General features: G+C 35.7%; 1 protein-coding gene across 3 annotated transcripts; it reads left to right on the plus strand.

The window, feature by feature from the left end:
• Positions 1–2: 2 nt before the first annotated feature.
• On the plus strand, positions 3–20,820 carry LOC144966486 (protein PRRC1-like). 3 transcript variants are annotated; one of them, XM_078903089.1, is made up of 12 exons: positions 3–203; positions 2,737–2,842; positions 4,074–4,165; positions 5,299–5,380; positions 6,002–6,156; positions 6,713–6,767; positions 7,514–7,623; positions 8,968–9,125; positions 9,770–9,907; positions 12,374–16,865; positions 17,320–18,633; positions 19,188–20,820. In XM_078903089.1, exons 1-10 carry the CDS (start codon positions 192–194, stop codon positions 12,549–12,551), a joined length of 1,086 nt encoding a protein of 361 aa, XP_078759215.1. In that variant the 5' UTR covers positions 3–191; the 3' UTR covers positions 12,552–16,865; positions 17,320–18,633; positions 19,188–20,820. The 3 variants fall into 3 exon arrangements, with proteins under 3 accessions (XP_078759215.1, XP_078759217.1, XP_078759216.1); XM_078903091.1 differs by having other exon boundaries at positions 100–216; XM_078903090.1 differs by having other exon boundaries at positions 167–351.
• Positions 20,821–21,754: the final 934 nt, after the last annotated feature.

The following is a 21,754-nucleotide window of genomic DNA, read 5'->3' on the forward strand; positions in this document are numbered from 1 at the left end:
TTGTTGTTGATGAAAGGCTTATATTGTATATTTTAAAAATAAATACAGTTTTATTACATCTATTTAAAAAGGAATATAACTTCAAATGTATATTTATATTTTTAAAGAATCATTTTTTTACTTTTCTCCCAAACGTAAAAGATCATTAGGACAACCGGAAGTTAAAGAATCAAAATATAAACATAGAACCAATGCAACGTAGAGTGAGTATAACAGGTTAGAGTAAGAGGAGCTGAAATACATCTTACAATATTACCAATCATATCGAGCCACAGTGGAAGTTTCAGCTTCTGTACTATAAGTATAGGACTAATATAAAAATTGCTTAAAGCATCTAGCCTAGATAGCAATGTAAGTTGAAATCGATATGTCAATGTCTTGTTGTGTGACTGTTTGTTACTGTTACTCTCTGTCTCTTGTTTCTATTCCCTATAAAAAAATAACTAGAGTCTGAGTCATTGTTGACATTGTGATTTTGACGAGACTGAGAAAAAAGTAGGCTAACTGTCTACTGATGATTACATCGAACCAACATTTAAAACAGGAAAGATAAAGTGTAAAATTCTGTGTAAAAAAAAAAACAGTCTCAAAAGATATGAAATATCAGATAAACGTCTATCACTTATCACTTCTGTTGCGTGATGGAGTGATGGCTGAAATGAAAGAGAAAGGTATCTCCTCTTAGGTTTGAAACAACTTAAGGACAACTTTAAATAAAATTATATACTTCTACTTCTATACTTTTTAATTTTAAAAAATCTTCAATTTATTTATGGAAAAGGCTATTCGGACCCGGGTCTGAATTGCTTCCCGTGGCAATTCGGACCCGAGTCTGAATTGCTTCCCGTGGCAATTCGGACTCGAGTCTAAACTGAATAGAACTCCGTGGCTAACCAGGGTCGAGTCTGAATAACTCCATGGCTCTTCGATTCGGAATACTGCAATGCAATGCGCCCGAATGATGAACTTATCATTAGTACCATTAGCAAAACTCTCAGTTACTATTCCGTTTGCAGCTATAGAAACCGTATTGGTCTTCCTGAACACACACACACACACTCATGAGTATCTCAAATTCATTAAAAACAGAATAATCACACACACACACACTCCCTCCCCCCCCCCCCCCCCCCCCCAACAATCATTTCCACAACCCAAGAGCCGGCGGCTTTTTCTCTTTGATCTCGTATCACCATGTTCTCCCCTGCGTCCAGCGCCTCGGTCGTTTGTGGGTTACCCCCCCCCCCCCACTAATCCCATTACCAGTTGATCATTTTCTCTCCGTATTCAACCAGTGCTTATTTTATTAAAGGCACCTAGTCCAGTATTATCTAATAATATTAGTATTAGACAGTACTCTGCCCCTACCCCAGTGGAGGGGCTCTATTGCATGGCTTGCTGCCAAGAATCGCCTCTATTTTTTTATTTAGAAATAAAACAGCATATTTTTTTTTATTAAAAAAGAATTAAGACACTGCCTTTTGTCAAAGCCCGACCTATACTGCCTTTTAAATAAAACACCCAATGCCCAAAGTCATATTGCACTTTTTCGCGGCCGCCAATGGCAAATTATATAATGTAGATTTGTCATTCATGTATCTTTTGCAACACGCTCATGGCAAATCAAATAAATCTTCCAATCATTACACAAAGACACTCCTTTTTCTATGCGAGGGCAAATTGATTGTTAACGTTAACAATTGCGACTACAATTGTAATCCCCCAAAGACCACGATTATTTAGATCTATGTTTTGTTTTTTAAGGAGCTTGCGACGCATTTAAGTCATATCAGCGCCAAATTGGATAGAAATTGGATAGCAAAAAGTTCTAGAATTACAATTAAAAAGTACTCAAGAAAAAGTAAGACAAAGGGGAATAATACGAGTAGATAACTGAGAACGAGCAGCTTTTCCCCCCCACCCAACCACGCTTCACTTTCGACCCAGTTTCCACTTCCGACACTTCCTGTGATTGCGCAGGCGCATTGTGGCAGGAGTCCGAATTGCCACGGGAAGCAATTCAGACTCGGGTCCGAATTGCCACTTTATTTATTTATTTATTTGTTTATTTATTTATTATTATTATTATTATAATTATTATTATTATTATTATTATTATTATTATTATTATTATTATTATTATTATTATTATTATTATTATTATTATTAATCTCATGCCAATAAACTATAAATCAGTGGTCATCTGTACAGATGATGATGGCACGAGGAGCTTTCGGAGGCCTCCCCAAATTTCATGTCGATGAATATATATCGCATTTCTCACTTGCGATCATTTAGTCCTTCCAGTACCAGTATCCTGTCTTCCACCATAAAGCTCGTTCCAGTTATATTTTGTTCTGCATACAAAGTAAAAGGCAAATCACAATTTAAACTTATAAAATTGGTGCTATGAATGCAGGCATTTTCTGCGTGATATCTAGCACAGCCCGGTAGGATACTCAATGTGTCACACAAATTGCACAAACCTAATGAGTGTCTGCCTGATTTCAACTAGATTGAACATATAGATTGTTTATGAAAATTTTGATTGTTTATCAATATACCAATCAATTGGTGCACACAAACATCTATTAATCTTCAAACATTGAAAGAGAAACCTTCAAAGTCAATACTTGGTTATGCACCATGTATGCATTTATTTTCTGTAAATTTTTCTATGTGTGCAACTTACCCATTAAAAAAAAATATTTAAATGAATTTGCATAATTTTAACAGACGCTCAAAATGATGGAAGAGAGCAATGATGAGCAACCAGAGATGGTGTCTCATGAGGAAGCAGTTCTTGCTGAGAGAGAAGCTACACAGTTATTATCAACTCCTGGTATGGATGATTATTAATTTTTGATCCTTGCTTTGTGAAATTATTTCTCTAATAAACATTCAAGTTCAACTAATGGTCATAAATGTACAGTGCAGCCCACTTATAATGACATGAAGTCCCATTTTTTTTTCTCCTCTATATCATTAGGAATGAAAAACTCACCTAGCAGCATACATTTTAGTTAAAACCCTGTATAATGCAATCAATATGGTGGTAATCGCCAACTTCAAAATGACAGTCAAGACGAAATTTCTTGTCCAATGAAAATATTTGCTTTTCAACCAATGAAATCCTGTAGTTGTAGCCAATGAAAACACTTGATTGGTTGACCAATTATATCCAGTCCCATCCAGACCGGTTGAGGTGGGCGCTTTTCATAGGTGAGACAAAAGACATAGCTTACCTGGCTTATAACAGATGTAACATATAACAGATGTGAGCGAATGCCATGGCGGTTGGCCAGCTCCTTGGCCTCAAGGATTCCCCAGAATTACCACAATAATCAAGAACTGAGAGAAATCAAACAGCATGGGCTTAAACCACAGGGAATAAAATAGATAAATAAACAGCAATTGGTCACGATGGCTGACTTTAATGCAGTTGTGCAGACATAGTTCAAGCAAAATCCAGAACAATAAACAAATAAATGTCATGGCATTATAGATCAAGTGAAGAAAATAATTGACAAGATTGGAGCAACACGTTTTTAAGCAAGCAATGGCTGGCTCTGTCATATCAAGAAGCAACATTGCAACTTCAACTGAAAAGGTCACTGTAGATGGTTGGATAAGTACAGCCATAGTTAAGTACTGTACCCCCCCCCCCCCTCCTCCTATTTTGGGTTGTTTCGCTCTAACAACAACTCTCTATAACATTTTTTCTGGTCCCGGGGATGTTGTTATAGAGAGGTTGCACTGTATTATAATTTGACCTTGTGTAAATGAATTAAAATTTCAACTAAAGATTGCACAATGGACCTTCAAGATGCTTTTATTGAAGTATATAAAGAACCTACTGCCAGGATTTTCAACTAATATCAGATCAATCAATCAAGTGTGAGGTCTGTCGCAGACCTTGGCTATCTTGTCTCTCCATTTCTCTTAGTCATCAAGCTTTTTCAAGAAATCCACATCTTTCATCCATCCGCTTTTACATGAGACAATTGTGTATAGTTTTCTTTTAGTGAAGAATATTCTACTTTATTTCATTTCAACCATTTTACTCCACCAAGGTGCCAGACTGCCACAGTCTATTCAACAAGTGTCGGCTCCATCTCCCCTTCCTGCTTTCTTGACCCAGAAAACAGAGCCTGTCACACCTCAGGTAAATTAATCATGTTGTTCATTGAAATGATCCTTTATGGCTTTTATTGTAGAGCGTGAAATAAATTATGCAAATTTGATAGTATGGCCTTATTTTTTTGAGAGTAGAATTAAATTGAAAAATATCTTTAGTAGGCGAAACATCAAAAAGCTTATTTTGATGTTTCGCCTACTAAAGATATTTTTCTCAAACTTCATCTGCATTTCAGCACTGTTTTGCAATTTACTATCTCTTTTTTCTAAATACTATTATGATAATCTCGTTCATTTTAAAAATTGAAATAATGCTGTTCAAGCAAAATCAGAAAAAGAATGATTTGTAGTTAAAGTGATAGGTACCTCACAACGGTCAAGTATTTAAATTGCATCTGTTTAAATCCACTACATGTTTGTGATAGTGATAGATTCTTTGAGCAAACGAAAGACTGTCGTATGTAGCCACTTTTGAAACAATCAACAAATGACAGGAGTCTTTACATCCAAATTACATAATGATTCATCCATATCTGTTTTAATGGCTGCTTCTCATATGATGCGTGTGAATCTATGTCACTGTGTTATTGATCAACTGAACAAATTTCTAATGGTACGCCTCAATCAGTGAGGTGATCACAACCGTCAATTGTCTTTGTACATATTGGTAGTTTGGTGTAGTCAACTTTCACAGATGTAGTGCTCTAACACATATAGCACAATGCTTTCATCAGAAATTAAGCACAATAACATTAATAAAGAAGGGAAATTAACAAGATGACTATTGGGTGCTGACTTTAAACAAGAATTGACATCAAGGAAATTAAACTCATTGTCTGTACTTTACTGTATTCTGCCCATATATTGTCTCACCATGTCCCCTCTTTCCACCATCTAGAAAGCCCGAAGTAATGACACCCATGGATAAAGACATAATTTTTCGGTCCCAGGCGATTTTGTTATCCAAGGGTTGCACTGTAGTAGAATTGTCTGGGGTATGATATATCAATTTAAAAAAAAAGAGAAATAGAGATACGTTTAAAAAAAAGTTTGTTTTGTTTGTTTTTAGGAGTTTTACGGTACTACTTGTTTTAAGTTTGGAATTTGAAAAAAAGAAACCCAAAAAACAAGAGTACATTTCATATCATTATCTTTTCACAGAGTGTGACTCCTACTCCTATTCCAGTGAAGTCTGGATCAGCCACAGATTCCAAAGTTTCAGGTCAAGGTCAAAAAGCTCCGGGTGAGTTTCATAATTCATTGAAATTGTGACTCCACTTTATCTTTTATTTATAATAATTATGGGTGTAAACAGACTGTTACAGTTTATCTGAGGCCAATGCTTTATTCAGCATATCTGCAGTAAGCACGCATATATAACAAATGTGCTTAAAATGAATTTGATGGAAATAAATGAATGCCTGTACTTCTTTTTTCCCTTTCTATTTCAATAAAATAAAGAATTATGGACATAACGACAATTTTTTTCTGCATATGGTTGTTCTTTATATCCAAAATTCAATGTAAATATTTTAGCCTACTGACAAGTCAATCATTATGCATGGTATAATGAGGCATTGATTGCATGATCATCGATTTATTTTTTAACTTGTTTACTAGATTGAGATTCTATGTTGTTTATTTTTTTGGGTTTTAAAAATTTTTTTAACTGGCTGGATGGAAATAAGGAGAATTATTCTATAAGACATGTAAGTTGATAGACTTTAAAAATTGTGAATGAAACATAGAAGACAAAAAAGTACAAAACAAAACTGGATTACTGATCAAATCTGGCACTGTACGTATCAGTTTAAAAAAAAAATGCACTAATGCACTACTCATATTTATTTTTATTTTCGCTCAGGTGTCCTGGAGATTCCCCATGAAGGGAAAAAAATGGTTGAAGTGCCTGTCAGTGACCCACCTGCCTCAACACAATCTAGCAATGAAGGCAGCAGTAGCTTGTTTGGCTGGATTTCTGGAAACAGTCTAGTTAACAAAATGGTGGAGAAAACCAAGGTACTCAATTGTACTCAAAATGTTATTCATGAAAAAACTGGAGACTTTTATTTTGTGCGTTGTATTTGTTTCGTATTTTAAAATGATTTTTTTATTCATTTGCTTCCTTTTGATAATTACTCTTCTGTCATAGTTAGGTATTGCTTTACTTGTCTTAGCAGTAAATATATTTAAAAAATCTTTTGTTTCTATTCTTCCTGCTAGTTTGAATTTCAATGAAATATAAAAAGAAACAATAAAACTATTAAATTGCTAGCTTTTTCATTACAATGATTCAATGGACACCAGCATTTTAGAGTTCATGGGAAACAATTCCACAATTTAAAAATAAAAAGTAGTTCTTCAGAACCATGAGGCCCATGGAGTGTGTGAAACGAGTGCTCTACCAACTGAGCTAAGGGACCCCCTTCCACGATTCAATCATGCTTAAAATGCTTCACAAAGTTTCATCCATTTACACTTTGGGTTTGATGTAACCATATTTTCATTTCTAACGGTATCTGTTGTTGATGTGTATCGATCTGTTCTTTATATCTGTATGATTTTTGCTTTTCAGAGTTCTATGGAGTCTGTGATTACCACCCTTGATCCAGGCATGAAGGAAGTGCTCTGTAAGTTTGAATACCTCTTCATTAAAACTTTGTATTTTTGTGATTTATCTTATTTTGACTTTAAAAAATGAACCGGTTACCTCTTACTTTCTCATGTGAAGTTTATTTTGATATGATGTTATTGCCTGAAATTAAATATTTGAAATCATAGTCAAACTTGTCACTGCATCACACACAAACGCAAGCATTAACAATATAGATGCATGTATACAAAGTGAAGAATATTTCAAAACCAAGTTTTCAGAGTACATATCCCAGCAAGATGACAACTAGAGTCAAAGGGTCATTATAAAGTAATTCATCATTTCGAATCATGCAGTGCTTTGTTTTGGAAATTGTGTGGTCATTGGAAGCAGCAGTCACTTCCCCTTCAACGTTTTTGGTTCAACATCTTGAGATATATTGCATAAATACAGAGATGTAAACCCTTTATCCCCTACAAAACACGCTTCTATCAATTATACGTAAAACCATAAGGTTTGTCGACACTGAGCCGTTTTAACCGTTCAAAGAAAATGAAGTTAGGAAGGGGACTGAAAACTGTTTTTACTTGACTATCTTGAGTTATGGTTGGCAAAATGAACTGATGTACCTTATACTTATAGTGAAGGTATATCAAGTGTCGTCTGAATAGACAACATTATTTGCTGTACCATTGCTTAAATGAACCTGACAGTGATGTTTTAAATCAATAATGCAACCCCAAACTGTACTGTCGTCTATGATATACATGTGTTTCATGGCAGATTCTGGTGGAGATATTAAGGTCGCTGTCACTTCATCAAAGGATAACAAAGTTGTACCAGTCAGGGAGGCATTTCAAAAAGTGTTTGGTAGAGCTACAGTTACTGGAAAGGTAGGGTGTATATTTTAAGAGCTTCAGATAAAGAATTTGTGCATAGATAAAGACACTAGACTCGTGATACAAATAAAAAATGTATTATTTGTTGTCGAACAGCCATTTGCGGATTTGAAGAGATTCAACTCCCACACCTTGAGATTAAAAAAATAAATAATTGTGCTATATATAGCGCAATATCCACTAAATGTGCTCAAAGCGCTTTACAAGGGGACCCTGGTCAACAGCAACATTTAACATGTAGGACGGGACATGCCGCCCTTTAGGCGATTTTACAATTTTTCGGACAAAGACACCGCTGTTAACGGCCAGGTACTCATTTTACACCTGAGTACGGTGAGAGAATGTGAGTAAAGAGCCTTTTCCAAGGACTCAACTATGCGCCGAGCGAAAGGCTCGAACCCAGTACCTTCCAATCCGAAAGTTAGTGTCATACTACCACTAGACCACATAGCCGCACACATCTTGATATTGTATCCCGGGTAAAAGCCAAAAGCCATAAGCCCATATGTTTACAATAATGTATCACAATAATGCCTGATAGCTGTCTTAATTTTATATTAAAAGGTAAAAATAAAGTCTTACATTCATATCAATTTTGGCAACTTTTTCAGCAAGGGTTGAAGCTAAACTAAATAGTCTCCTTCTAGGATATGGAAAGATAGGCAATCAGACAAGAACTAGGGGCTAAATAGATAAAAGCATGAGTTGATCGTCTCAGCTTAGAGTGGAGCTTCTTGTGGCAGGGGAATTGAAACTTGAAGGCATATAAATGTATTAGTTATATTTTAAGGTTTTCTACATTTTGGCAGGGTGGAGAAACTAAAAATATCTTTTGTTTCTTGAATATTAGTGTTAAGATTCAGAAAATTTCTTTTTGCATTATTTTAAACAGATGTCGAATTCAAAGTAAGCATCAAAATGTAAAAAATGAATCACTTGTGTTTTTTTCTCTCTCAATTTTTAGGTTAAAAATATCCATCCCTGAAAACTTGTGCATTCTGGGTGGTTTAGAAGGCTATGATAATATGAAAATAACCAGATCTCCAAATTTTATGTTACTATACATTGTGGAAAGGCATTTTCTCTCTTTTTTTTTTTTCTTTTTTCGTTATGTTAAAAAGATGTTGAATTCAAAAGAAGCATCAAAATGTAAAAATTTAGTTATCATTAATCAACGCTTGCTTTTTTTCTTCTCAATTAATAAATTAAATATTGTCATCACTGTAAACTGATGGATAGTGGATGACTTACAAGTCTATGATAACGTGAAAATATCCAGAGCTTCAAATTTTATGTTTAGTGTACATTGTGGAAATGCATTTTCCCCCTTTTTTTCAGGCCAGTGAAAGTACCACAGCAGCCCAGCCTGTTGGTTATACAGCAGGTCTGAAAAGTGCAGAGGAAAGGATATCTAATCTCCGCAAGACTGGATCACTTTTGGATAGAGAAGTGGTTGTCTCTGTTGAGGGTTTCATTGTGGAGATTTTGCCTGACAAGTGAGAATATGTTGCATAGCTGACAACTTGTTTTTATTTGGTGTGATCAGAAGTGTTTTAAACAATATACCATAACTACTTATGAGAGCAAAAGATGCACAAGAGTAGATTTTAAACTACAGTAATCCATGTATTATAATAAGCAGCCTTTAAGGAGCAGTGTGACAGCACCCCACCCTTTGTGCTGTGTGGCCTTGAACAAGTCACCTCATCCCAGCTCATGAGGTGCTCTTCTTATAGCTACTCAGAGTTGTTCTTATTACTAGAAATAATTTTCCATGGTATGCTCATTAAAGTAGATTATAAAATAATCAGAACAAGAATTGATACTCTGTGCTTATAGGAATATTTAAAAAGTACAGCTCTGTATTGATGATGCCATGGATTTTCAGAGGGTTACTAACTCATAATATTCTAAATTGGCGGTAATGTGTGGATTCTCCATTTATAACTACATCTTTATGGTGCTTTCAAAGTGTACAATCATAACTGTTTCCTTATACATTCCAAAACAAATCTTAATCCCTTTAAAAGTAGGATTACTATAACGATTTCAGCTTTCTACATCACTTTCCTTTTCAGATGCACACTGGAATGACATTTTCTTGTTGCCAACAACTTTTCTCTTTCTTTCATCATCACAGGTGGTTTGAAATGAGTTGTCTAGTCCTGAAGGATTCTGCCCATGGTATTGATTTACAAACCTTTTCCCAGCCCACTTTCATCCCTTCAGATATTGTCATGGCTGCTCAAGACAAGACTCCATCGGATTATCCTTACAGGTACTATAAAAAATCAGACATTTTATTTATAATAATATAAACTTAACTTAACAAAAGTTTCGAATGATTGCTTAGCTGCATAAAGTTTAACTTCATGGGGAAACAGCAAACACTTAAAAGTCTTGGGCTTCAAACTAAAATGCCAGAACAAGGAGCAAAATTTTCAGATAAAAATCTTTTATCCGGAAACAAGTTGAATATTAAGCTTTAATATAAAGGAAAGTAAAGAACCAAATAATAAATCTACCGCCAAATGAGATAATTTTGCATCCTTGGAACTTGGCCAATTGGGGTGTATATTTAATTATTTCCTTGATAAGACATCCCGTCTTTAAACTAGAAAATCTTTTCTTTTCTATTTTAAAATTTATTTATTTTTATTTATTTTTTTTTTTTTGTCAGCGTTCACGAAAGATAGGTTTATACTGATTGTTCTTTAAGTTTGAATGCCTTTTACATTTTTATCATATACTATCTTAAAGATTAGCCCATTTTAAAAGATCTGAATAAGGAACATGTATAATTAGATTAGGAGGACATGGAACAGTTGGGGAGAAACAAGACTAGGTAATTTGATTGAGTTAATTTTTTTTTAAAAAGGATACGTGTTGGAGGGAAATTGGGGACAAGGAATGACAATTGTATGCTATTACATTACTTAGTTTGATGTTAATGTGTTGAGATAATTTAGTGTGGATTAGATGGTAATAGTAGTAGGGTATGGCTACACCTCCAAATGCATTTCGTCAAACCAGCTTCTAAAGTCTTTCTCTGCCCTAAGGATGGTTTCGTAGCCACCTTCAAGTTAAGTTGGACAGTGGAGGACGATGTGATTGCTGGTCTCTGGGGCTGCCTGACATTTCTGGTAGGTATCACTGTTTCCAAGTGTCCATCTGCACATATTTGATGCAGTTCTGCCATGTCCAGTTAAGAGGCGGTTTGAGGAAATCCAGTATTTCCTGGTTTATTGAATGTAGGCACTCTTTTGGTTGGATCTTTAATGATGTTTCCTCCTTTGGTGTTTCCCTGTTCCACTTTTCTCTCCAGTTTTCCTCCACACTGAAGTCTGCCATTTTTGTTAGGTAGAAAGGTCTTCTCGATTTAAGTCTAGTTGTTGAAGATGCCCCCTTTACGATTATTTTATGGGAATATTGTCTGTGGCTTCGTCAATTCTTGCATACATCCTTTGATTAGTATCTTGTCGTCTTAGACTTGGTGGTGCAATGCCGCTCAGTGTTGGGAGCCACTGAGTTGGAGTTGACTTGAGACATCAATTCTCATTGATTCTCTTAATCGGATGTCAATGTGATTTACATGTGGGCTTCTCATCCAAACAGGGGCACAGTATTCTCCCACACTATAGCACAGTGCCAAAGCAGACTTCTCAGCACCTGTGGTGAGGCTCCCCGGTGGTAGTTGCGAGTTTTCTCACCAGGTTGTTTCTTTTTGCGATTTTATTTGCGGTTCCCTCAATGTGTTTGCTATAATTTAGTTGTCTGTCCAATGTAATGCCAAGGTATTTAGGATTGGGGTATTGAGTTACCGGCTGTGATCTTCAGTTCTTTTGTTGCCTCTCAATTATTCAAGTGGAAGTTTGTGGATACTGATTTGGTGGTATTCATTTTTAGGCACCATCTATCAAAATATTGTTTCAGGTGGGTGGTGTCTTTGCTTAGAACTTCTTCAATCTCTTTCCAGTTTTTCGATTGATAGGCTAAGGCCCAGTCATCAGCGTATCCAAGTTTGAGTGCTTCGGCGATATAAACATTGAAGAAAGTTGGTGCCAAAACTGAACCTTGAGGTACCCCATTTTTAATTTTGCGTGTTTTGCTTTTGATTTCTCCCAATATGACATGGAATTATCTTGTGCCAGTCATGGTAGGCAGCAGTTTGAGCGTCTTTCTACAAGGAATCATTTTTGAGAGCTTTAACATCAGTCCGCCTGTCCAAACAGTATCGTAGGCTGCAGATAAGTCATTAGGACTGCACCAGTCTGCTTTTTGTTCTCAAAGCCTGCTTCAATGTATGAGGTCAGTGCAAGGACCTGTTCACTCGTGCTTCTTTGTGGTCTAAAGCCACTTGTCTGGTGGTATGCAGGGATTTACATATGGGGTGATTCGCTCTAGTACATTCTTTCCAGGAGCTTTTATAAGCAACAAAGTAGAGATATTGGTCTATAGCTGGATGGTTCAGTCATTGGTTTGCCTGGTTTTAATATGGCGATTACTTTGGCATGTTTCCAAATTTGTGGATATGTGCCCTTTTCCATGTCTGTCATAGCATTTGCCAGCCAGTCTATTGTTTCTGGTCCAAAGTTAGTAATCATGTCGGGGTATATTCCATCAATGCCAGCAGCTTTGTCATTTTTTATTTTCTTGGTTAGATGGTGATGATCCGTTTTTTTACAAGTGAATTTATGCACAGTGTTAATAGTTATATTTAATTTAAAAATCTTTGATTTTACAGGTGGGCTGGTCTTGCAGTGACGATAGGTGAAATAATTGAAAGCAAAAATCCCCACATTGGACATGCTGATTGGCAGATGGTTTTCTCAGGTGTGTCAAGGCGGCAGAGCATTTCACTTGCAGCTCAAGCGTTGGCTCACATGTATAAAGAAAAACTTCCAACATCATTTGTGTCATGATTTCATTTTCATTGATCCGATTGCTTTTTAAAAGATTTTGACAGGGAGAGGAATTCAAACTGGTATTTAAATGATGCTACATAGTTACATTGTTTTGTGGGTTTTTTGTTTTTTCTCAGGAAAATTAAAAACAAAAAACTCCCCAAAAACATGAGTTTTATAACTACAATATCCACTAAACATGCTCTAAGTGCTTACCAATTGGTCTTTAAGCCATTGTAAGCAAAGCACTCAGGTAAGGCAGTTACATTTTGATTTTCGGCAAAAATGAGACTGTCATTTGCAAGGTACTCATTTTACACATAGTGGGGGAAAAAAGGGAGGGGGGTGGGTACAAAATATTACCCTTGTGAGCATGGCTGATGATTGAGAATAAGGTAATACCTTCTTCTATAAATGTGTGATATCACATAGCTGCCAATCCTACTGGAAATTGCGGGAGACTCCTGCATTTTTAGTTCGTCTCCCGTGCTCCCGCCCGTCACACCGATCTCCCGCATTATCGTGCAGTAGCCTGACTGTAGGCCCAGGCCCAGGCCTAGAACCCATGTTAGCCTATCATACAGGTCTTTTCGGTTCTTTCGGTACCGTACGTGAAATTCCGGTCCTCCATTTTGATAACGGAAGTGAGTTTAAGTCTTTGGTATTGTGGTAGATTTATAATCGGAAAGGCTGATACCGAATCCGTTCATTTTAGTGAAGTTAAATAGCTCTACATGGCTGATATCGATTGTAATTAAATTATTCAGATTGAAAGTACCGTACTCATAAGCATTCAAAAGAAGTAAACAAGTCGGTTTCAATCAGTCAGTCACAGCGTAATGTATCTCCCTGATTTTTTTCTGAATCTCCCTGATTTTCTGACCAAAACTCCCTCTTAATAAGCTTGGTGGGTTGGCAGCTATGATATCAGTTTGTATAGAGGAAAACTTAACAGAAGTTGGAAAAATGGAAAGAGTTAACACTCACGTGGATTAAGCCTAAAAATTTCTTTATGATTGACCCTAAAACAACCATTTTTGAATCTCAAATTCCAAGGATATTAAAAGTTTGGATAAAATGAGGTTAAAAGAAATAATTTTTAAAAACGGGTTGCAGGGCTTTGTATGCATCATTTGTAGATATACTGACTCAGACTCTTAAGATTTTTGCAATGATTAAAATGTGATCATTTATATTGATTTGCCATTATTACTTTTGTATGTATGAATCATAAAATCATTGTATAAGATAAACAATTATACTTATTAATCAAATGCTGTAAGATCTGTCTTGATAAGACAGAAGATTTGGTTTGGGCTAGGGAATTTTTTTTTCTACAAAATAGATTTTATTGAGATATCCTTTGGCTATCTCTAAATAAATTAAGGAATAGATGAATAAACTAATTTAATCGAATTGAGAAGAAAACAACCAAAAAAATCTAATGCAATGTAGATGAGGACATATTCATTCGTCTGAAATGAAAAGTGTGTGAAATTTGACTTAAAGAAATAGTTTAAAAGCAGTGATGAGATTCTTACTTGTTCCCTCACGGTCACCTTTTATTGATTGAGGAAGAAAGCAGTATGTAGATTTTTAGGCCATCTCCTGGGTTGGTGAAGTTTGACTGAAAGAAATAGATTAATTGTAGTGACGAGATTCTTACTTGTGCCCTCACGGTCACAAGACTTCACCCTATTGATTGAGGAAATGAAGCCGTATGTGGACATTTAGACCACCTCCTGGAACGAGATATGGCCCTGACTGGGATCAATTACTAATAAGAGAATAGTGAAATGTATATTTCTTTGGGATATTTTTTTTTCGTAGCAGAGCATCTCATTTATTTTTGACTAATCTTTGCCTGTATTTGTCTGGGTGAACTTTTGACTTGTTCAACTAGTATACAGTTTCTAGACGATAATGTTTTTGGGATCTATTTTTTTTCCCTTGTTTAAACCAATCCTTTTATTTAATGTAACTCCACTCAAACTTACATTCAGTTGACTATTTAGTCTTTTTCCTTTTTTTTACAATTAAATTGTATGACCTAAAAGGTTTGCAAGAACTCCTAACAACCAACATGTACCATAATCTACATGCAAAGATTCTGACATCAATATTAGTCCATGCTTTCTCAACAGTTGTTTCTGAATCTATAAAGTATGTTTACTTTTTGAAGCCTGGAGTATGATATTTGAACATCATTGAAGTTGCCAGTGATTAATACTAGGGAAATGTCTCATATAAGTGGGATTCCATGTACATTTTTTGGACCTTTTCTAGGTCAAGTAAAATGTGAAACAGTTTCTGAAAACTGACAATGCATATGAACGGATGCTGTTCTATCAGTTTTTTTCATTTAATAGAGGTTCATGTACTTGGCCTTGTTCTTGTCTTCCGCTTCACAAATAATTTGAGAGTTTCCCTCACATGTGTATGACCAATTCCATTGTTCTGTATATGTTCTTTCTCAGATGTTTATTAAATAATCGTATAGAAAACAACAGTGACAAGTGGTAGTGGCGGTTATGTTTCTCTTTATTCATTTGCCTCAAGAATGTGTCGTGAGAGTGAGCTTAAACTCGATGTGTTTCCCAGGGAATATTAATTTTTTAAATGGTCAATAAGAAAGCAAACAAAAATTATAAAAAAATATTTTCTTTTAGCGGGCTGTTAAAATCAATTGTACTGAAATGAGATTATTATGGGCACATATTTAGTCAATATTATCATGATCAATGTTCCTTTCATAGTATGTATATCACATATTGAAATGGTGAACAATGAAAATTGCACAATGTTTTGTATTTCTAAATTAATTAATCAATGGGAGCCTGTTAAATTGGTGACCTTTGCTATCAGTAGACAGCAATACTCAGCAGGAGTAAGCATCTTTGTGATCTTCCAAGGTTTTTAAATATTGGTGCTATAATCTCTCGACCTAAGTCTTGCTTTGTCGCATTTGCTTTTAATCGACATGGTCCATAGTGCTTGAGTTTAGCTAATTAAATGCTGAAAATAAAGGCCAGAAGGTTAAATGTTTTAATAATCTTAATAAATCCCACATTAAAGGCACATTGTAAAGTATTATTCTTATTATTTTCCAACCATGTGCATCACTATAACAATGCTATAATTACACTTGAGCACGGAAATCTCGGAACAAGTAGGGACCGGGCCTATTTGTTCGAGATTTCCTTGTTTTCAAGTTTTCTGTGTTGAGTATTTTACAGAGGATATGAGCGAGGTAAATGTGGGTGGTCTTGATAAAAGTTATATATAATGATAACTCTCCGTTATTGTGAACTATGTCAATTTCCTTTTCTCAGCCATCTTTTGCAAAATAATGAAGAGTTTTCACTGGTGTTGCGTTTTGTGCATCTTGCCTTGTTCAAGTTCAAATACAGAAATGGAATGACAATTCCCACTGCATGTGCTTGATAAAAGATGAAGCCAGCATATCGCATTGTGGATTACACACTCAGCATGCGATGTCATTACCTACGAATCTGGTACCTAAATAACTACTATCACTATCACTCCTCACTTAACACCCTCTTACCCATAGCAGGCGAAAGAGAGAGGAAGGGCATTGGTCTCTGGAGTCTCGCCCCACCCTCCCCACCCCTAATTGTTTGTGTCATTTTAATACGTAACGGTTACTGCCTAAGGCAATCACTGCCAAGTCTCCTGTCCCTGCGATACTGGTCATTTATTTGCAATGGTACTGGCACCTCAGATTAAGTACCATTAAGTGAGATAACAATGGAGTCATGGGTGGTGTGCTGGTGCTGGTCAAACATACTTCGCAATTCCCCCTCAGTTCAGCATGCACACACACATAATATATGCCACACACATGCACGTATAATGCGTTAACTGACACTTAGGGCTACAGGGAGAGTGATGGCATCTTTTGTTTCCGTTCAACACAAACAATTCGCAAAAAAAAAAAAAATCAACGGACCGCAAGTGAAAGTCCAGTTTGTTCGGGATTTCTGTGTTGGCCCCGGAAAGTGTTTGAGATTTCCGTGCTGCCAATACTAACAAAATAGAGGGATTAAAACGGGGAAATGTACAGAGTTTGAGATTTCTGTGATTTCGAGATTTCCATGCTTGAGTGTACTTCTGTAACATTATTGGAAGTGCTAATGATATTGCCTGAAATATGTTGAACTTTCACAATTGCCATTATAATTAAGACTGTTGCTATATTTATCTCTGAGTGGGGTTCCTGACCTCCCATAGTGGGCAGGGAGGTACTTACTGTGTCTTCTATCCCAGTATATCTATTTTCCAACTTGCTTTCTGTCTTTGTCTTGGAATGAGGTTACTTGATTTTGTCCTGGCCCTTTCCGGAGTCCTGGCTAGGAGGGAAACAGTCAAATGCATAGTTATTGTTTTGGGAGATGATATTTTTTTCCTTGTAAATCATCTCTCTGTTATGCATTGTATTATGTTTAGTTTGCATATTATATTATATGATTGGTAAACATTTGAGTGCATTCCTCTTAGTAGGGGCCTGTGCTTGTGTCTGGATGAGACTTTTAGGCGATCTCAAACTAAGTACTTTGATAGTGTGCTCTTGGATCTACATCTGTTCCCTATTTGAACCAATTCCCCTATGTCTTACTTTTTCTTGGGTGCTTTAATTGTAATTCTAGAACTTTTTACTATCCCATTTTCTTCCTTTTTACTGGCGCTGATATGACCTTAATGTGTTGCAAGCGCCGTAAAACCCTTAAAAACATAAAAACAAACAATGTCTTTGTCTTGGAATGAGATCACTTGGTTTTGTCCTGGCCCTGGCTGGATACCCGGCTGAGAGGGAAACAGTCAAATGTATACCCGGTAGTTAGTTTTGGCAGATGATAACTTTTTCTATGTAAATCATCTCTCTGTTATGCACTGTTTATGTTTATGTTTACATGTTTTATATAATTTGTAAACATTTGAGTGTGTTCCTCTTAGGGGGGGACCTATGCTTAATGTCAGGATGATACATTTAGGTTATCTCAAACTAAGTACTTTGATAGTATGCTTGTGCTCTTGGAATCTACATCTATTTCCTATTTGAACCAATTCCCCTTTGTACTTTAATTGTAATTCTAGAACTTTTTCCTCTTTACTGGCGCTGATATGACCTAAATGTGTTGCAAGCACCGTAAAACCATTAAAAACAAACTATATTTATCTGAGTAAAAAGAAAAAGGTTCGATGTCAGTTATAAACCATTACTGGACATGAGGTCAGGCATTAGTGAATTAGGACAGGAGAAGCAGCCATAACGTGAAATTTTGTTACTGAGACACTACCATAATTCTGAGTTTCATATGACGATATAGTCATTCTCTGTCTTTGTTAATGTATTCTTTGAGACATCTCCGTCCTCTTGTTTCCTGTACTTTTTAAATTTTCATGTTACTTTCTGTGATATATTATGAACAATGTGCTTTTGGTGTGATGTTTAACCAAAATGAAAAAAAAAATGCTTCTCACAGTTTATAAATACTGTTTTTGTTTTGTTTTGTTTTTTGCATCAAACCTAATTTAATTATTCTAGTGTCATGAAATCTATATTGTGATAGAAGATTGTCTCTATGTTGAAATGCTAAGTGGTTTGTTGCTCATGTTTCCTTTATTAAATTATTATATTTTTGGACTTGACCAATTCAAAATGATAATCATTAAGCTGAGACACAACAAAAACATCGCCTCTGGCTTTGCTGTTTCATATAACCGCAGTTTTTACCCTGAGACATCATTTTAATTTTACACTCTGTAACCGTCTGTACCGAGGTTGGGTTTTTTTGGGTTTATTTTGTTGTTTCTCCTTTGCTGAAAATGAAACAAGATGACACTAGTGCCCATCTCCCGTGTAGATTATTGTGGGACAAAATTATCAAAGTCACTTGCTATCCAGATGGACTGAGTACTTATCTATCCAGATGGACTGAGTACTTATGTACACTAAGGGCAGTAGAAAATCCTGGTTGGGGATCACAGCATGGCATTGGAGTGTGGCCACTGTTATCCTGCATTTTTTTTTATGAGGAGAGTTAATTTTTGTTGTTCTTGTAAATCATGTCTCGGTTATGTCTTATTTGTTTTGTTTTTATTTTGTTTTTAAGGGTTTTACGGCGCTTGCAACACATTAAGGTCATATCAGTGCCAGTAAAAAGGAAGAGAATAGGATAGTAAAAAGTTCTAGAATTACAATTAAAGCACAAAAGAAAAGGTAAGACAAAGGGGAACGGGTTCAAATAGGGAACAGATGTAGATTCCAAGAGCACACCGTTAAAGTACTTAGTTTGAGATCACCTAAAAGTCTCCTCCAGACACAAGCACAGGTCCCAACTAAGAGGAATACACTCAAATGTTTACCAATCATATAATATAATATGTAAACTAAACATAATACAATGCATAACAGAGAGATGATTTACAAGGAAAAAAATATCATCTCCCAAAACTATAACTATACATTCGACTGTTTCCCTCCCAGTCAAGGAACTCCGGCAAGGATCAGGACAAAACTAAGTAATCTCATTCCAAGACAATGACAGGAAACAATTGGAAAACAGGTATGGGGGGATAGAAGACACAGCATGTACCTCCCTGCCCACTATGGGAGGTCAGGATCCCACCCAGTATGTCTTATTTAAATATATATGATTTATATCATGTTTGAATCAGATCTTGTATTGTATGTGTTAAGTATTATTTAACAGTACTTATATAATTTCATTTTCGGTAAAGATTTTTGTCTCAGACTAGATACAGAGGTACATATCTTCTATCATCTACTTCTCCCTGTTATCTAAGCCTGTTGTCTTACTTTTCCTGGCGCTTTAATGATCCATGTGTGTTGCAAGTGCCGTTAAACCTCTTAAAACAAACAACAAAATATAGGCTTCAGAGATTCCCAGTTAACCCAAAATTTTGTTTGGAATATTAGATATCTATATCAATTATTTTATAGTTTATTTGCTCTGAATTCTTGTACTTTTGTCATAGCACCCAATTCTATACCCTGGGTGGGGTTCCTGACCTCCCATAGTGGGCAGGGAGGTACATTCTGTGTCTTCTATCCCACTATATCTGTTTTCCAACTTGCTTTCTGTCTTTGTCTTGGAATGATATTAATTGGTTTTGTCCTGGCCCTGACTGGATACCCTGGCTGAGAGGGAAACAGTCGAATGTAGTTTTGGGAGATGATATTTTTTCCCCTTGTAAACCATCTCTCTGTTATGCACTGTATTATGTTTTGATTACATATTATATATGATTTGTAAACATTTGAGTGTTTTCCTCTAAGTGCGGAGCGGTGCTTGGTGTCTGGATGAGACATTTAGGTGATCTCAAACTAAGTCCTTTGACAGTGTGCTCTTGGAATATACATCCGTTTCCTATTTGAACCTATTCTCTTTTGTCTTACCTTTTCTTGGGTGCTTTAATTGTAATTCTAGAACTTTTGACTATCACATTTTCTTCCTCTTTACTAGTGTTGATATGACCTTTATGTGTCGCAATCGCCATAAAACCCTTAAAAAACAAAAACAAACAATACTGTACATCTCGTACAATTCTCTTAGTACTCTTCTATTATCAATTTACAGATAGAAAGAAAGACATCTTGTGGCTAAAAAATAAAATTCTTAATCATATAATGTTTAGGAGGGTTACCCTGTATAGTTTAATGGTAGATTTCTTTGAAATGTCTTACTCGTCTTACTGTTTCTTTGGTGACTCTAAGTGTAGACACACTAAGTCTTGCTATCTTTTCACCATCTAATTACACTCCTTTTACTGACACTTAAAAGTTTTTGCAAGTGTTATAATACCACTGCTGTAAAACAGTATTCACAGATACATTATTTAAATGCGTACAATTCATATGTTTATGTAATATCATAGAAACAATATCAATGAGGGAATATAACAATTATCTGTGGCATCCTAATAGTTTACTTTGTAGTTTTGCCCCCTCTTTTTAATGAGATACAATAGATTATATGGACGGTTTTGTGTTACAACTGTGTAACTGGAAATTGTAACAAATCTTATTTTTACTTAGGTTTGAAAAATCCTATCCAGATGCTACTGGCCACACTTTTGGACGGTTGAAAAAGAAAAAAGTTCCAAGTCAGCAGTTATATAATTGTAGTACAATACCGTCAATATATGATTTCATGACGTTATATTTTTGGGGTATATTTCTAATTGGTTGTTGGATCCATTATCAATATTTAAAAAAATAAAAACTTTATCTACACCTCTTAAATTACGCTTGTAGAATATTCTTTTTTTTTTTTTAATTGCCATATATTTTGAAAAAAGTAGGTGTTGTGGAACAAGGTTCGAAAAAAAAAAAGTTCATCTTCTAAATTTCTCTCGACTTTCATACTAATCAACCACATACAATCTGAATTTTTTTTCTTTTTTCTTTGACCCAGCTGTCCATGGGAGTTGTCGTATAGTGGTTTGGTCCAAGTCAGATGTTGTACAAGTACTTTTAGATAGGCCAGTCCTATTCAAAAAGGGGAAAGCAAGTTTTTTTTCTTCATGGCAATAAAGGTGTACCTAATTGACCATGCCGCGGTTCAAACCTATACTTCTGGGTGGGGTTCCTGACCTCCCATAGTGGACAGGGAGGTACTTGCTATGTTTTCCATCCCCCTGTATCTTTTTTCCAACTGCTTTCTGCCTTTGTCTTGGAATAATAATAATAATAAATAAATCGTTTTGCAGAGTAATTGCTGAAGAAATGTTGATTTTTGCATCAGTCCATTTCTATTCAGTGATATTTAATGGGAGCAAATGTGATGGGAGGAAAGGGCTGCCTGAAGCCATGGATGGTTGGTGCTAATTATAGATTCTAACACCCTATATCAAATTTTTTCCCCATTTTTATGTGGCTATCTGTTCCTTGTCCTGGTAGTAGGTGACTTGGTTTTGACCATACTGGATATATTCACTAAGAGGGAGGCATGGTGATGTGAACTTTTTTCTCCTCATTTCTGTGGGATACATTCTTTTCTCTCCTCTTTATATGAGTGTGTTTATGTTAGAAACTGCATGAGTTTCTTTCGGCAAAGTCCCCAAGCTGACATCTAAGTATTCAATGTTGACCACAGGCTAGGCTCAAGTGGAAATTAAAATGCTACAAGGATTCTTTTGAACTCCTATATGTATTGGCGCCTATGACCCAAGAATGT

The sequence above is a fragment of the Berghia stephanieae genome, chromosome 2 (assembly GCF_034508935.2).
Source record: "Berghia stephanieae isolate SIO BIC M18660-M18661 chromosome 2, UCSD_Bste_1.3, whole genome shotgun sequence".
Taxonomy (NCBI): Eukaryota; Metazoa; Mollusca; class Gastropoda; order Nudibranchia; family Aeolidiidae; genus Berghia; species Berghia stephanieae.

What these genes read in the sequence shown, in the direction of transcription:
- LOC144966486 (XM_078903089.1), top strand. An exon ending in ACAGTTATTATCAACTCCTG is followed by an intron (nt 2,843 to 4,073) that starts GTATGGATGATT and finishes TACTCCACCAAG; the next exon opens with GTGCCAGACTGCCACAGTCT. An exon ending in GTGGAGATTTTGCCTGACAA is followed by an intron (nt 9,126 to 9,769) that starts GTGAGAATATGT and finishes TCATCATCACAG; the next exon opens with GTGGTTTGAAATGAGTTGTC.